The sequence below is a fragment of the Kogia breviceps genome, chromosome 3 (genome assembly GCF_026419965.1).
Source record: "Kogia breviceps isolate mKogBre1 chromosome 3, mKogBre1 haplotype 1, whole genome shotgun sequence".
NCBI classification, from domain to species: Eukaryota; Metazoa; Chordata; class Mammalia; order Artiodactyla; family Physeteridae; genus Kogia; species Kogia breviceps.
The window spans coordinates 186,127,523-186,142,990 of NC_081312.1; the positions used below are offsets into that span (position 1 = coordinate 186,127,523).

The 15,468-nt window shown below is 42.4% G+C and overlaps 1 protein-coding gene across 49 annotated transcripts in view; it reads left to right on the top strand.

Annotated features, from left to right (window-relative positions):
• The window catches only part of ZNF438 (zinc finger protein 438), a 221,383-nt gene that overhangs the window by 153,690 nt on the left and 52,225 nt on the right, over window positions 1–15,468 (top strand). For 40 of the 49 annotated variants that reach the window (XR_010839942.1, XR_010839938.1, XR_010839951.1 and 37 more), the window contains 2 exons: window positions 1,044–1,111; window positions 14,262–14,345. Coding sequence is in view for 6 of the 49 variants with exons in the window: in XM_059058324.2 (XP_058914307.1) it covers window positions 1,044–1,111; window positions 14,262–14,345 (152 nt within the window). In the remaining 43 variants the exon portion in view is untranslated. Of the gene's footprint in view, window positions 1–1,043; window positions 1,112–14,259; window positions 14,346–15,468 lie in introns of those variants that run through there. The other 9 variants (XR_010839962.1, XR_010839958.1, XR_010839959.1 and 6 more) reach the window with 3 other exon arrangements.

The window sequence follows — 15,468 nt, forward strand, 5'->3', positions numbered from 1 at the left end:
TCCTGCACTGTGGATGATAGCGTTCACCTCATTTGTTTCCTGTCTCTCAAAGACCAGTCTTTGTGACCGAAGGTCACAACAGTATTTCGAAATATTGTTTCGTGTATTTTGTCTGTGTCTTGGTTGTTTCAGGAAGGAGGGCAAACCTGGTCTCTGTTGTTCAGTCTTGGCTGGAAGCAGAAGTCATGCCCTTTTATTTTACCTAGTTTTCTATTTTAAAAACATTTAAAATTTTCAGTGGAAAAATTAATCAGTCTTTACCTTAATGGCTCTGTCTTTGGCATTGTGCTTAGAAACACTTCCTTGTTTGAAGGCTTACAAAAATATTTATATTTTTTCAAGGACTTATATTGTCTTATACATTCAAATATTTTTTTAATATGGAACCCCGTATTCTAGACAATTTGGAAAGTTGCTAAAATGGAAGGGAAAACACCTGTAATTATAGCACCAAGAACAAGGCTAATATACATATTAACATATTTCCTAGCTTGCATTTTTCTGTGCCTTCGTTTTTTGTATAGCTGTTACCTCGTGTGTATGTCATTTGGTGTATGCATCCAGTACATAATATCATCACCATTTTCCATGTTGCTACGTAATCTTCAAAATTGCATTTTAATGACTGAATTATGTTTCATCAAATGATTATATTGCAGTTATACTGCCTTTACTTATATTGTTAAACATTTTACTTATTTCTTAAGCAGAATCTATAAAACATAATTATCAGGCAGGGCATTTTTAGGGACCCTTAACTGCCTACCTGCACACTTCCCTGACCCTACGAGGGCAGAGAGGCAGGTGCAGGGCCTTCTCAGTGTGTCATCGCTCCCTCGCCACGCCCACACCAGTGCACTCAGTAAAAGCCTGTCTGTGTAAAAGCTAGAAGGAAAATAAAAACTTCAGTTTCCCAAAAGTTCAGTCCATTCCTTATTACTCATATAGTTATAAATCAAAAGCTTGTAATTTATATTTTTCGTTTGTGTTAACATGGCATCACGGTTATTTTCTAATTATTATTTGTGCTTGGTTATTTTTAGGCAAATTGTTATTCAAGTCAAAGACATCATAATGCAGAGTGCTGTAGCGGTACCACCAAAAGATCAAGGTAAGATAAGCCATGCCAGGGAAACCGGTAATGTGTGTGTGTCGTAAAGAGTTTTAACTAGTGCATTTAACGTCACCGTCCTCTGACCATAAGGTGACTTATTTCCTGGAACTAAGAACAAAAAATCCAATTACATACGAAAGTTGATTTCTTTTGGTAAATTACTTGAGTATCTGTGGATTCCTGGTTTATCAGACAACATCCCCTTTACTGAGAGCAGGCCATCTCATTCCACGTAAAACTCACAGACCCCAGCACCTCAGCTGGCAATTTAGCTGGCGCTAACAGATGTCAAATGACGTTACAGAGTATTGGCTTTAATGAAGCAGAATGACATGTGTTCTAGTGACAAGGATGTGTACAGTATATATATCCATGCACACGTATGCACACACAACACACATGTAGAGAGAGAGAGGATGTTCGCGTATACATTTTTGACCTATTTCTTCCCATATACCCATTTAACAAAAAGAAACATAAAAGAAACCGTTTCCCCTCCATATGAATTTTTAAAAAAGAAAATCATGGAGTTTTTTTAGCAAGAGCCCCTGGACCTTTCAGGAAGGCCGTTTACAGGTGGAGATAGAGTCATTTCTGAATAAAGAATAAGTTTTCCTCAGTATAAACGGCAAAGTCTAACCTTTAAGAGGAATTCAAGTCTTTCCCCACCTCTACTGATTCTCTTCCCTACAGAAGGTTTGATATGTGTGTGAGAAAAATAACGCCTTTAAATGATTCAAAACTGGGCTTCCTTAGTGGAAGGTGTAACTGTTACTGAAAGGAGGGCATTTGCTTTAAAGACCCCTGAACTGGAGAAAACACTCCTTTTTCGCTCTGCCAAAATGAAAGGTGCTGGCGTAACTGTGAAGAGCCTGACGTCTGCCTGAAAGTCATTTCTGCCCCTGAAGTGCAAAACCTTTTGGGTGTACATCACTTGACCTTAACTTTCTCATCTATAAATCTGTAAAATGAAGAAAGTAAGCCCTGCGCTCTAGGTGGCGTGGGGATTAGAGGAGGTGGTACATGCAAATCCCCCTGCACGGTGCCCCCCGCGGCGCGGGCCCTCCTGAGGTGACAGCGGCTCTTGCTCTCAGGGGTGGTTATTAACACGTGGGCCCTGTCCGCAGGGAGGTGGGCACGGCTGCCTCCTGCCGGGGATGCCTCGCCGCCTTCAAAGGCCGCGCGTGATCCAGGGGCGCTCATGGGAAGTGAACGCAGAGCAGACCCCCGGCTGGTTTCTCATCCAGGCCCGTGGCCAGGGGGAGAGTAAGAGCCCTTGAGAATCGCCCACGTCCTAGCCCCAGACACTGGGGCGAGAGAGCGGACAGGAGGAGAGGGGGACGGAGAGCAGGCCCTCGCTACAAGTTAGAAGCGTGCCCGCCCGTGAGCGTTTCGGTACGTGGCCCCCGGAAGATCTCTGTACTTGGAGCTGATCAGTGTCCAGGCTGGCCCGACCTCCTTCCTCCGAGCAAGCGAGGAGAGGTGTGGCTGCTTAGAAGAAAGAGTGTTGGACTGAGCGTCGGGAAAGCTGGGCCCGGTCCCGGATATAGCTGCAACCAGCTGTGGGCCGCCAGACGAGTTCTTTTGCCCCTAAGCCTGGGTTTCTTACTAGCGAAGCCAGGATTCCTTGTCGTTCTTTCCCAGCTCTAGCAGGCTGTGAGTCAGGGTGAGTAACTAAGCAACGAGCTGCTGGGTTTCTGGCTGACACAGGGAAGTAAAGCTTGTCTCCACTCACTCCTCTGGCCTACTTTGCTCTCCTCAAGGTTTACTTTGTTTTGGTTTTGTGTCTTCCTCTCTGAGCTGCTGTGTAAGCTTAGTTATTACCTCCACTGACTTGACCAGAGTATAAGATGCCCTCAAGCCTAGCGAGGATTCAGCAGCTCTCACAAATTCTGCATCAGTCTTTCCTGGGACCAAAGGTGTGTAAGCCCCAAACCCAGAATTTGACAGAGAAAGAGATATAATAACTAAAAGATCTCAATTAATCGAGGACCTCAGTGTAATAGTCACTCTACCTACAACTTGACATCCATTGTTTTATTTAATGCTCACGATGTTCAGTATAATCTTTATTTCTGTGGTTCAGGGAGATTCGATTTTTTTTTTTACCGAGGTCACAACCAGTTCAGTGACGGAGCTAAGATTTGAACCTAGATCCATCAAAATCCAAGACTGTGTGTCCCCTGTGTCATACTGTAAATTTATAAGAAGATTCTCTAATCTATTTTTAGATCATCCCCCTTTTTTCTTCTCTGATGAAGCATTGTGCTTAATTAAATATATGCATATGCTTAAAGCTAGTTCAATCCAAAGTAAGCAGAAATTAGAATTCGTATCGTGGGAAATTATATCGGGAAGGAAAACTATGAGACCTAAGAATTGCTCAGTTATTCATTAATTTACCCATTTATCAAACGCTTTCTGTGTGTCCTGGATTACCATTAATATTTTTTAACAAAGAAAAATGCCAGATTTTTAAATTATGATTTTGTTTTCATTTCTTTCATCAAATATAATCACTTAAGGGACATGAGAAGTTTGCTGATCACATGTCATTCACTAATTAAATGCTGAGTGATTTATGTAATGAACTATCGATGGCTGTCTATAAATTACAGTACTTTCAAATTTCGGACTTGTAAGCAAACGCGCGCTCACACAGGCGCACGCGTGCACATTATACACGTTAATGTATGAAATTCAGGTAGGGCATCACAGCAGAGTTGTGGAGCTTAAGAAAAGCCATGGCATCATATATGGCACTATCTTCTAACAAAATTACATACAGTGCCAGCAGATTTAATGATCACCAGGACAGTGCTTACCAGGAACTATGCCGGATGCTATGAGGGGTCCAAAGCTCAGTCAGACAGAAGCCTGTGCTCCTACACAACACGGAATCCTAGCAGAACAGCAGACATGTGTGTGATTACCCAGAATAAAGCGTGACAAACGCTGCGTTAGACCTGAGTGGGTCGCACTTGGAGAACAGTGGGTTGAGCCGGCGGTTTGAGGCTGGTCAGGAAACACGACAGGAGGTAGCGTGTGCTCAGGGTGTGGGCACACGTGTAGAAGTCCGTCAGGTGGGGTTTAGGGGTCACGGGATGTGGATTAAAGCTGGGAAAGAACTAGAGGAAACGAATTAGAAATTCCAGTGCCTTCTATTTAAATGTTTCCTAATTTTGGATAAAGAAATTAACATTGTAACATCACTCAGATAATTTGTACTATATTAAAAGCTTTCCATTATAATTGTGTCATTATTATGCCTTTCTGTGTAAAAGTATTACTTATAGAATCTCCAGAAGTTCATCAGACTTATTTTGTTACAATTTTCTATCTTCTCATGCATTCAGGATTTGGAGATAGGATTTATGGTTTTCCCATAACTTTCTTTTTTTGTTTGGTATTTTCAAATGATAAGCTAATAAAAATGTAAGGACATGTATTTTGTGTTGGAAAACAGCAAATTGTAGCAAGTGATAAACCACGTTTGGGGGGGGAAAAAGTCATGAAAACAACATGATAAGGCCAACTACAGTCGTAATTCCACTTTAAATTTGTTGAAGGAAAGAAAACCACCACAGTGATTGAAAATGCAAAGGCATTGATTTACTTGCCAGATGAGGAGACACACAAGTGAGCAGCCTTGCCAAATGGTTCTGTTAGAGGGACAGTTTACGTTCGTTACGCGCCAGGAGGAAGCTGACTGCAGTTGTGCCAGTTAAGGATTGAAGTGAGCGCCTCGGAGAAGGAAGGACGAGTGTCAAGTCCCCACGCAGTTAATTAATACAAGTCCCACTGTTCATTGGTCAGAAACGAGTCTTAGGTCCGGGGAGGGTCTGTTTTGCTGGAGCCATTCAAACCTCTTAGATACTCGCCAGCTTCGCTATTCAGTTTTGCCATTTCCTAGGCAAGTCTGCTGTGAGTAGAAAGGTCTTAGAGGTCTTCCAACACTTTTCTCGGCTCTGTCATAACATTTGTATAGTTTAAACGTAGTTATCAAATTGTGAGTGCTATTTTTATTCAGTGAGAGTAAGAATAAATGGCGCTGAGAAAATGGCAGATGCTTTGAGACATCTTACTTCTTTGGAGTAAGAAGTAGTGGGTCTTAATGACCCCCTTCAGAAACACAGCAGTTAGCTAAACACGCTCTGTACCATGCCTACTAATTTTCAAAACCTGTGCATTATTTAACTGTGAAGCCAATAGCCATTACTGTCTTTCATGTGAATTCAGATTTGGAGCTGTGGAAGAAAAAAAAAACAAACCTAGATTTTCTGATTCAGTGAAATACTTTAAAAATAATCATGGCACAGCCTAAAAATATATTCTTATGTCTTACAGACATAAAAAGCTGTACTTGCATCTTACAGAAATAAACATTTTCAGTATTAGTGAATATAGAATTTTTGAACTCAAGGAACACTTGGGGTAGGTAGTTAATAATGTTCTTTTTTTTTAAGTTTAGGAAAATGATCTTACTTATTTTAGACTCGGTATCAGTTGGGTTCTTTATGTAAACTTCTTAATGAATTTTCTGTCTTTGGTGGGCTTTAAAGCATCCTGGCATGTAGTGGTTTCTCAATTACATATTACATTTTGTTAAAAGTGCTTTAAACTCTCAAAACACTTTTAAAAAAAAATCGTATTACTCAGATGCTATGAAAAGATTTTAATCTTTGTTTTTTATGAAACACCAAGCTGAAGTTGTCAAGTCTATGTGTTCACTTAACAAATATTTATTGCCTTTGGAGGGGCAATGAGCAAGGAGCAAAGGGGGAAAAAGGAAAACCAAACTAAGCTCTCCTCTCTTATAGCTCAGTTTCAATGAATAAAACTGGGCTGTCTATCCAAGCAGGAGTTGACCTTTCATGAGGATTCAACCTAAGAATGGCTTATTGTCTTGTCGTCTAACTAAAGTTTCACCCTTTGAACATGGTATTGGAGATGCTTCCTAAGCTCCTTTCCTGTCTTTTGTCCTCCCCTTCCGTCTCAGTCTGGGGAAAGAACCCCAGGCTAAGAGCTGGACAGCTGAGCTCTGGTTATTCTGCTGCCCTCCTTTCTAGGCTCTGTGAGCTTGGGTAAATCTGTGAGCCTCAGTCCTTTCATCTTTCAAACGGGTATGTTAATTTTGCCCTGACACAGTCCAATGAGATAAGGTACTGTGATTCTTGTCACTTGCAGCCATCACATTCTGTAAAGTCACCACAAACACTGAATTAGCTAATACTGCACCATGGCTCCTACGGGAAATGCAGGGTTAGGTTTCCTGTGAGCCTTTGGTCATTTTCATCAGCTATCAACACAGACCCTGGCTTTATGTGTGTTTCTGTTTAAAGACACCTCACTGAACGTATCTTGTTGATTCCTTGACATTAATTGGCCTCACAGACGCAGCATTATAACTCATGCCTGAACAAAACTTATCGAACACATGTATTTTTTTCCATGAGGCACATCAGACTCTTCTAATGCTTAGGAACACTGCACAGCATATCAGCACTATGCTCCAGGGCTGTTTTAAACAGTGAAATCACTAACAAAAAGTTAAAAAAATTTTTAAATGTGGTGCTAAATAACTGCAAAAAGGACACTTGTTTACAGTATGAGAGCTGAAACAAGGCAGAGCATCAACTACTTCTAGGAACTTGACACACACTTTTTGCCTGTGCGTGTCTACACATGACCACGACAGTGCCACCAGTATGGATTTGGGGGTTGCAAATAAACTTTAGCAAGCAGGTGAATGCACAAATATAGAATCTGCAAGTGAGGCTCAACCATGTGTGAATGCACTTTGTAAACTCTTAGAGCACAATATAAATCTCAGAGTCGGTTACAGAATAACAGCTCTTTGGGAACGCAGATATAATAACTTTGTGTAAAGTTGATATGATCGGTGTCAAGTTAATCAGGTAATAAGTATACTATTTGAAAGTGACCACAAGTTCTTAGCTCAATAAAGCTACAAAGGCAACTCTTGCTGTGAACTCTGCCTCTTCAGTGCTCACATTTAATACACAGTAGCAAGGAGAAGCAATGTAATTTGATGCTCTGCCCTTAGTGGTTAAGGTGGCTTTGTGACCTCATTAAAGGCGGGGAGGGGCATTCCCTATGTTTAACCAAAATATTATGTTTCTAAATATGTGACATTCATATGGAAACATTTTGATCTTAACTAGCGGTGTAAGTGCTCTTCTTGGGCTTTTGGTACCATTTTATGTTGCAGACCAAGTACAAATTGACATTTTCAAGCTGGTTTTGGTTAACTCCTTAATGTTGGAAATTGGAAATTTCCAATGTAATAACATCTGCAAAATACTGCTGTATTAGTATGTTATGCTGTTGACAGAAGTACAAATGGAAAACACACACATACCTATAGAAATTTCCTTGTAGAACAAAATGGAAATGACTTGGGTGGCCTAAACCTTACCAGGTAGACCTCATATTGGGAGTTATTCTCCTATTTGAGATAAAATACTAGAGTCTGGAATATTCTTTTTAGTAAATTCGGTTTATGAATATCTCTGTTGTTTGAAATAGCCCGATTTCCACTGCTTAAAAAGCAGGCTAGGGCTTCCCTGGTGGCGCAGTGGTTGAGAGTCCGCCTGCCGATGCAGGGGACGCGGGTTCGTGCCCCGGTCCGGGAAGATCCCACGTGCCGTGGGGCGGCTGGGCTCGTGAGCCATGGCCGCTGAGCCTGCGCGTCCGGAGCCTGTGCTCCGCAACGGGAGAGGCCACAACGGTGAGAGGCCCGCGTACCGCAAAAAAAAAAAAAAAAAGCTGGCTACTCACCAGATCATCTCCTCTGGCCTGTATCAGTGTCACTGTAGCCACTCGGCAGCAGAGTCTCTCAGAAACTCCAATTAACCACGTAAATGTATTTCATAGCATCACATCTCACTTTGTCAGAACCCCTGCTGCCTTTCTATCATTAACATAAATGCAGGTGCAAACAGCATTTATGTACTTTGGTAGGAAGTAGTTGGAGACATCTCACCGTGGGACCCAACATTTTCAGATTGTATACATCTGTTCAGATAATGTATGCGGCCCCCGCGACATGAACACAAGTATGGGAACATCTGCCCCCGAGACCATTGACCATATAGCAGGTGCTTCCATCTTTATTTATGCAGGTAGTTGGTGTGAGAAGCTGAGTGGGGTTAAAGGAAAGGATTTCGATAGCGGTATTGAGACGTTATGCAAGCCAGAAGTATAGGCTAGGCACTTTATGTTTGTGCAAGTCTACTACTAACAGGAATACGAATCTGTAAGTCTAGGCATGCTTTGAGTGAGCATATTGTTCTTGTCTTTAAATTAATTGGCACCAAAGCCCCAAAAACTTTTACAGAAATTCCAACATCCAACTTATTATTTTGGTTTTGATAAAGTAACTCTAAATGATTTTGAATGCATTTTGCTAACAGTTCTGAAAGAAAAACAGTGCTCTGTTTTTTTTAAAGATTCTATTACTACTAAGAGAATCTTGTGATGATATTTCTTAAAATTGGAGAAAAAACACAAACGTCATTAGTTTAAATATGTTATAAGATGTTCCGTGAATATAAATTGAGTAAAATAAATTTCAAAGCATTAATATTTATAGTATTTTTCTCAAAAAATTTTTTATTTAAGCTGTATTCTAACATTTCCAACTAGTGATATTTAATTATAATTTATATTTTTTTCAGGATAAATTACCTTTAAACACTTCATTTTCACAACTCTGTCTCATGGATCTGCCATATTATATTCTCACAAGGGAAAAGCGTGAAGGAAACAAAAACTTATCAACCAAAAGCAGACATTTCCAGATTTTATTTTCTATTCTCACTCACATACACACACAAAAAATCAGAATCTTGAAAGAGCTTGAACTAGATTTCATATAGTCGGCAGTTCTCAAACATTTTAGTTTCAGGCCCCTTTACACTCTTAAAAACTATTGAGGACTCAGAGAATATTTGTTTATGTCGATATTGTCGAATGGGATTTACCATATTTGAGATTATAAACTGAAAAAATATGTATTTGTGAATTCATTTTAAAATAACAGTAATGTCACTACAGCTTAACATAAATAACATATTTTGTGTAATTGCCTATATTTTCCAAAGCAAAAAAAATAGTGAGAAGACTAGCATTGATTTATGTTTTTTGCAAATCTTTATAAAGTCTGGCTTCACTGAAAATGGTAGGCGTCTCCTATCTGGTCCTGCATTCAGTATGTTGTGATACATTGTTTATGTTGAAGTATTTGACGAAAATGCAGCTTTACAGTAACTGGAAAGGAAGGGAGTATTTTAATAGGCTTTTCAGAGAATTGTGGTTAATTTTCTTTACTACTGCACCAAAATGTGTCAGATAAATACCTGAGTTTAAACGAGTCAGGTAACAGCTTAAAGTTTCGTTGTAATGTGAAATTTGAAACCATGTCAGCGTACTTACTGTATTCTGTTACATTTTGGTCCATCGTGCGATGTGTTTTAGAAAACAGTTCACTGGGTTATGCAGATCTTCTATATATGTCATTTTCTACAATATTTTAAAAATCATATTTGTTAAAGTAACCAGCAGTCTCACCTGAAAAATCACTAAGTATAGGGAAGCTTCAATCTCCTGGTGATGGATTCAAGTTTTCCAAAATTCTACTGCTGCTCAAAAGAATGATTTTTATCATTGGCCATGGATACTGCCAGATGTTTTTCCTTGTAATGACGAGCTTTGTTCATTCGCGTCTGAGAAAATGTCTGCGAGGTACGTACCCAGGTCTGAATATGTTCTCTCAACGTATGTCTGTCAGATGTCCTTTCAAGTCAAGGTGGTCACAAGAGCAGCTAGTTCAGCTTCAGGCCATCACGTGAGCTCTGCTCCTCGTGGCCGCCGTCCCGCCTCAGCGAGCGGCGGAAGTGCTCTGCGGGGATGAGCCCTGTCACCGCACAGAATTTGTCAAAGGCCTGCAAGGATCAAGGTTTAAGAAAACTTACATTTCATCCTGCTTTTTTCTTCTACTGAGAGAGTATGGTGGCAAAGGATATGGCTGCTTGGACAGCTTGCTGTCACTGCCTGAGTTCACTTTTACCCAGTTACCTCCTTTGCTCCATCCATGCGACACGTGCAGAGGCCAACAGGGTAGAAAAGGCAAGTGACATGTTATTACGAGTATGAAAAGAGAGTGTGAGGACCCTCCCCACGTTGGCAGACCATACTTTGAGAAACCATGCTCTAGTCTAATCCTCCCTTGGTAAAAAGAGAAACTTAAGGCCAGGAAAGATTATGATCTCGCGCAGGCTTGCTCCAGTAGTAAGTGAAAGAAGCAAAGCCAGGCCTCTGTTCTCTTTCTTGCATGTAATGCAACTCGTTTTGTTTCCCCCGAGGAGCTTCCCCCTCACCATCCAAAACAGGAAAATTCTCAGATGCTCAAGTTGACTAAAGGGGCGGGACTTACCACATGAGGATTTAGAAATTCTTTCAGCATCTTCAGACTTTTTCATTCAGTCCTGATGTTCTTCATCGACCTCAGTTTTGGAAGCAAGTGCAATAGGATTTGAAAAAAATCTGGGAAATTTATATTATAACTGAAATTATAAAAGACCTTAGTAATGATTTTTTTCCTTTCGTTTTTGCTCATCATAAAAAAACCTCTTTAAGTCGGTACCTAAAAGTGTTATTAAATTGATTGTGTAATTGATGCTTTAAAAAAGTTACATTTTGATATAAGCCTAGAGGGTTTGTTCATCAGAAGCTCTGTAAAAGGCCACCATGGAGTTTGGGATTAAAATATACCCACTACTATATATAAAACCAACAAGGACCTACTGTATAGCACAGGGAACTCTGCTCAATAACCTATAATACCTATAATGGAAAAGAATCTCAAAGAGAATAGATATGCATGTATACATATAACTGAATCACTTTGCTATACACCTGAAACTAACACAGCATTGTAAATCAACTGTATTTCAATAAAAATTAAAAAAAAAAAAAAGAAGAAGAGAGGAGGAAGGCCACCATGGCAGAAGACTGGCTTTTAAGCACTAGGGCATTGTGAAGGGACTCCCTCTGTGTGAATTTCCTTAAAGTCTTAGATTTCCTGTAAGTCTCCAGTAACCATGCTGTAGACTGCTGTTAGCAAAAGGAAGCGCGCTCTCTCTCTCTCCTGATGGTTACACTCTGATTGGAAAAGGTTAGTCAAAAGGATCTTTATTTTCCCAGCGTAGAGATGGATGGTGTGGCACTCACAGCCGCTAGAGGAGACTGACGATACAAACAGAGCCATCCGCAAACCCCTTCCTTAGGTTCAGCGTGTTGGAACGGAAGGAGAGCAGCTTTGGGACCAGAGTGGGTTCAAGCCCAGCTCTCACCTTCCAGCCTGTGACCTCGCCAGGACGATTCAGTTCCTGCATCTGTGGTCCAGAGATGTTACTATCAAGAGCGGGTGGAGGGTGAAGTGAGATCGTAGTTTAAGCACCGAATCTGACTCTTGACGGAGGGACATTTTAGCCCTTCACAAGCGTGTTTAAGGGTTTAGGGTGAGGAAAGATAGAGTTAATAAGTAGAAACGGGGAGCATATACTCTACCTATGGTAAACTTTCTCACAAAGAAAAGAAAGGAGATAGGGCAGTAGCTTGACGAGCAGAGAAAGCCCAAGGATTATTTATGGTTGTTGGTTTTGTTTGTATAGTTTCTTGTCCAGCAAAAGCACAGGCGAAAGCGAGACAGCACAGCTGAGAGCGATCAGGTCACTCATTCCGTGAATAACGTATTGTGTGATGGCCACGTACCAGACAGGGACTAGGGACCAAGGTCCTGGCAGTGAACAAAGCCAGCCCCTGCTTTCTTGGAGCTTACATTCTAGAGGGAGGAGACAGGTGACATGATCTCGTGATGAACATGAGTGCTGTGAAGGACAATTGAAGAAAACAGTTGAGCACCTGGTGCGGAGCACGGCCTTCAGGTGGGGCGGTCGGGAAGCCTCCTGAACGCCGGGGCTCGCTTATGGTGCAGGAGTCCGGAGGCAGCGGGGGTCCCTGGAGACAAGTGTGGGTGCAGCACAGCGTTGGGAACGCCCCATTTCCTGATTCTGAGATACACATCTTCTCACCTTCCGTGATTCAGGACTCGGGGCATATGGTGTATATTTAGAGCAATAGGGCCTCGTCCTCCTGACCCCCACCCCAGGAAAAAGTAACCATATTTGTGTTGTATAATTAAAGAGGAGAGTTCAGAAGTAGGAAGCAGGGGCAATGACCTCTCTCTTCCACACGAGGTGTCAGTCACTTGAAGCTGCTGTAACAAAGTACCATGGACCGAGTGGCTTCCAAACAACAGAAATTTATTTCTCAAGTTTAGAGGCTGAAAGTCCAAGATCAGGCGCCAGCATGGTCAGGTTGTGGTGAGAGCCCTCTTCCGGGCGGCGGGCTGCCACCGTCTCAGTGTACCCTCCTGTAGCAGAGAGAGAGGAAGAGAAGTCGCTGGGGTCCCTCTTATAAGGGCACCAATCCCTCTCATGAGGGCTCCACCCTCGTGACCTAATCACCTCCTAATACCACTACACTGGAGGTTAGCATGTCAATATGTGAATCCGGGGGTGGGGAGGGAAGGCACAAATACTCAGTTCATTGCAAGGTCAATGCCAAAAACCACTGACAAGAGAGAGCCATGGGGGAAGGGTAGGGTGGGGCAGAGGGGTGGGGCCTCAGACAAGCAGTGGGGAGAAGCCTGGGCTGGTCCCCGTGAGGGACTGAAGGGAGTCTGCTAGGGCAAGAGACTGACTGTGGAATCGGTCTGCAGTGTCAGACTGGAGACCTGATGTGTATGACATTGTCCAGTGTTCACGGTGGTTGGACCTCTCCAGCACCAGGCAGCAGGCAGCGGGAATGGGAGGCGCGGGGGAAGTCGGGGGGCCAGGCGGGGTAAGCACTGTGGAGAGACGCCGGGAGTATCCAGGGATGGTCAGGCAGGACGCCAACTCCAGGACCAGGAGTGTTTACCTGAGAACACACACCCGTGAAGGCGCGGAGCCTCGGGGCAAAGGGAACACAGGTGGACCGCGTCACCACTCCGTCCCCTCGGGGAAGACGGGGGGTTAACGCGTGCACGTTCCTAACCTGTGGGCGAGAGTGAATGTGTCCTCCAGCCAGGTCTGCAGTTGTCAGCCAAAGAACAATAAAGATACCGGTGGAGGAGAAGCCGGGCAGAATTCAAAAGGAAAGGAGTCCCGGTGGGTCCCACGGCTTTCACACTCGGAGGCCTTCGCGGGTTTGTACCTCAGAATCTACAGTGTATGGGGGTTACGGCTCACGGAGGGCCGGTCAGCCGCATGGGAATAACTACCCCAAGCCCAGCACCTCGGTGCCAGCAGTGCCTGGTGCTTCCTTCGCTTTCTCTTTAGTTTCTTCCAAGTGTCAGTGTCATCGGTGGTCTCTCTGTGTTAAGGCAAGATGTACCTTGATTGAAGAAGTGAGGAACGGTAAAGATTTAGCAAGCAGGAGTTTTAGGGCATAATTATCCACATAACAAAGAAATACGTGGTGCTGTACATTTGTACTTACAAATCATGGACTATTTGACATAAAAGCTGAGGTCTAGAAAGACTTCCAGCAAAAAAAAAAAAAAAATCCTAAATCGGTGTGAGTTGAAGATAAGTCAGAAGTGAACATAAAACATCTGTAAAACTCAACCATACAGCAGTGGAACCGTTATTTCATTTCTTTAAATGCAGTTTGCACATTCTCTAAAAATGTCTCTTCTCTACATATACAGCAAATGCACTTTTGAAGCTATGGTATAAAACTAAGCATATCTTCGTGACTCCAGCCCCTTGCTTGTAACCATCCTGCTGTTGACACGTGGCGATCTTTTTACCACTTTCGTTTCATAATCGTGGTGTTTTGACCAAAAGCAAGAACTTTCTGCACTGTCGTAGCTTAGTTGTTCCAACCGACCGCGCGTTCTGATGTTGAAACCTTGTCTTTCTGTCCATCCCACTAAGGAAAAGGTTTTCTTCACCAACTCTCATCCCAGATACGTAACTGTTCCAGCTGATATTGAAATATAAGGTGTACGTAGAAGGGGTGGTGGAAGCTTTCTTGCCCTGAGACATTTATGTAGCTCACTAAAGCCCTTTTGCAGGAGGTGTTTCCCTGCTCACCAGTCCTGTTGAGAAACAGCTGACTCAGAAGAAGTCCGAATCTCCTGGCAAGACAGCCTGTGCAGGTATTTGCTATATGGGAGTTAAGAGTGTCAGACGAAGTGATTTGTCGCTTTCACCTTGATGCGGTTCAGTTAGCAAGGCCTTCTCCGTTTCAGCCGTGTGACTCAGCTGAACATTCACCGTGCTAGCGATAGTAACAGCAAAAAGAATAACGGGAGGACGGGCTTCATAAAGCTTCCCTCCGTCTTGCTGTGCGTCCCTCATATAGATCATTAGTTCTTAGTTAAATTCTGGTGCTACTCAGTCATTCTTAGATTTGGGTAAAGATACCAAGTTGACGGCTTTGTAATAGTGAATAAAACCTTGCTCACATTAGAGTTTTTTGGGTTTTTTTTTTTTTGCCAAAAAGATAAATAACTTCATCTTTCTTAATGCATTAAAAATAAGAATATTTCATAGTTTTCAACTGTTTTGCATCAGAAGCACTTGAAATTAAAAATAGTTCCTCCCAGAAATGAGGACTGATACAGGGGGCTTAATTAAAATGAAGGAGAAATTCACTGAAATTGAGCATTAGTGAAATGTACTTTATTTTATTTTTTAAATAAATTTTATTTATTTATTTTTGGCCACGTTGGGTCTTCGTTGCCGCGCGTGGGCTTTTCTCTAGCTGCGGCGAGCGGGGGCTACTCTTCGTTGCTATGCGCGGGCTTCTCATTGTGGTGGCCTCTCGTCGTGGAGCACGGGCTGTAGGCGTGTGGGCTTCGGTAGTTGTGGCTCGGGGGCTCTAGAGCGCAGGCTCAGCAGTTGTGGCTCACGGGCCTAGTTGTTCCGCGGCACGTGGGATCTTCCCGGACCAGGGCTCGAACCCGTCGTCCCCTGCATTGGCAGGTGGATTCTTATTAACCCCTGCGTCACCAGGGAAGTCCCTAAAATATATTTTAAATGTAGTGCTTTTTAAATTTTTATTTGGGACATTAATTATATGACCCAAAAAGAATAATTAGCTACTTGAATTTAACAAAAACCACATTGTGTAATTTTTTTTTCTTTTATTGCCGTTAATGTTTTAGGTAACCGGCTTTTGAATTTGTTCGTAAAGAATGCTTGTTTCCCCGTGCTTCATGACATAGTCACATATCTAATTTGTTCAATTTTATGGGCTACAGACCCTCGTTGGATGCC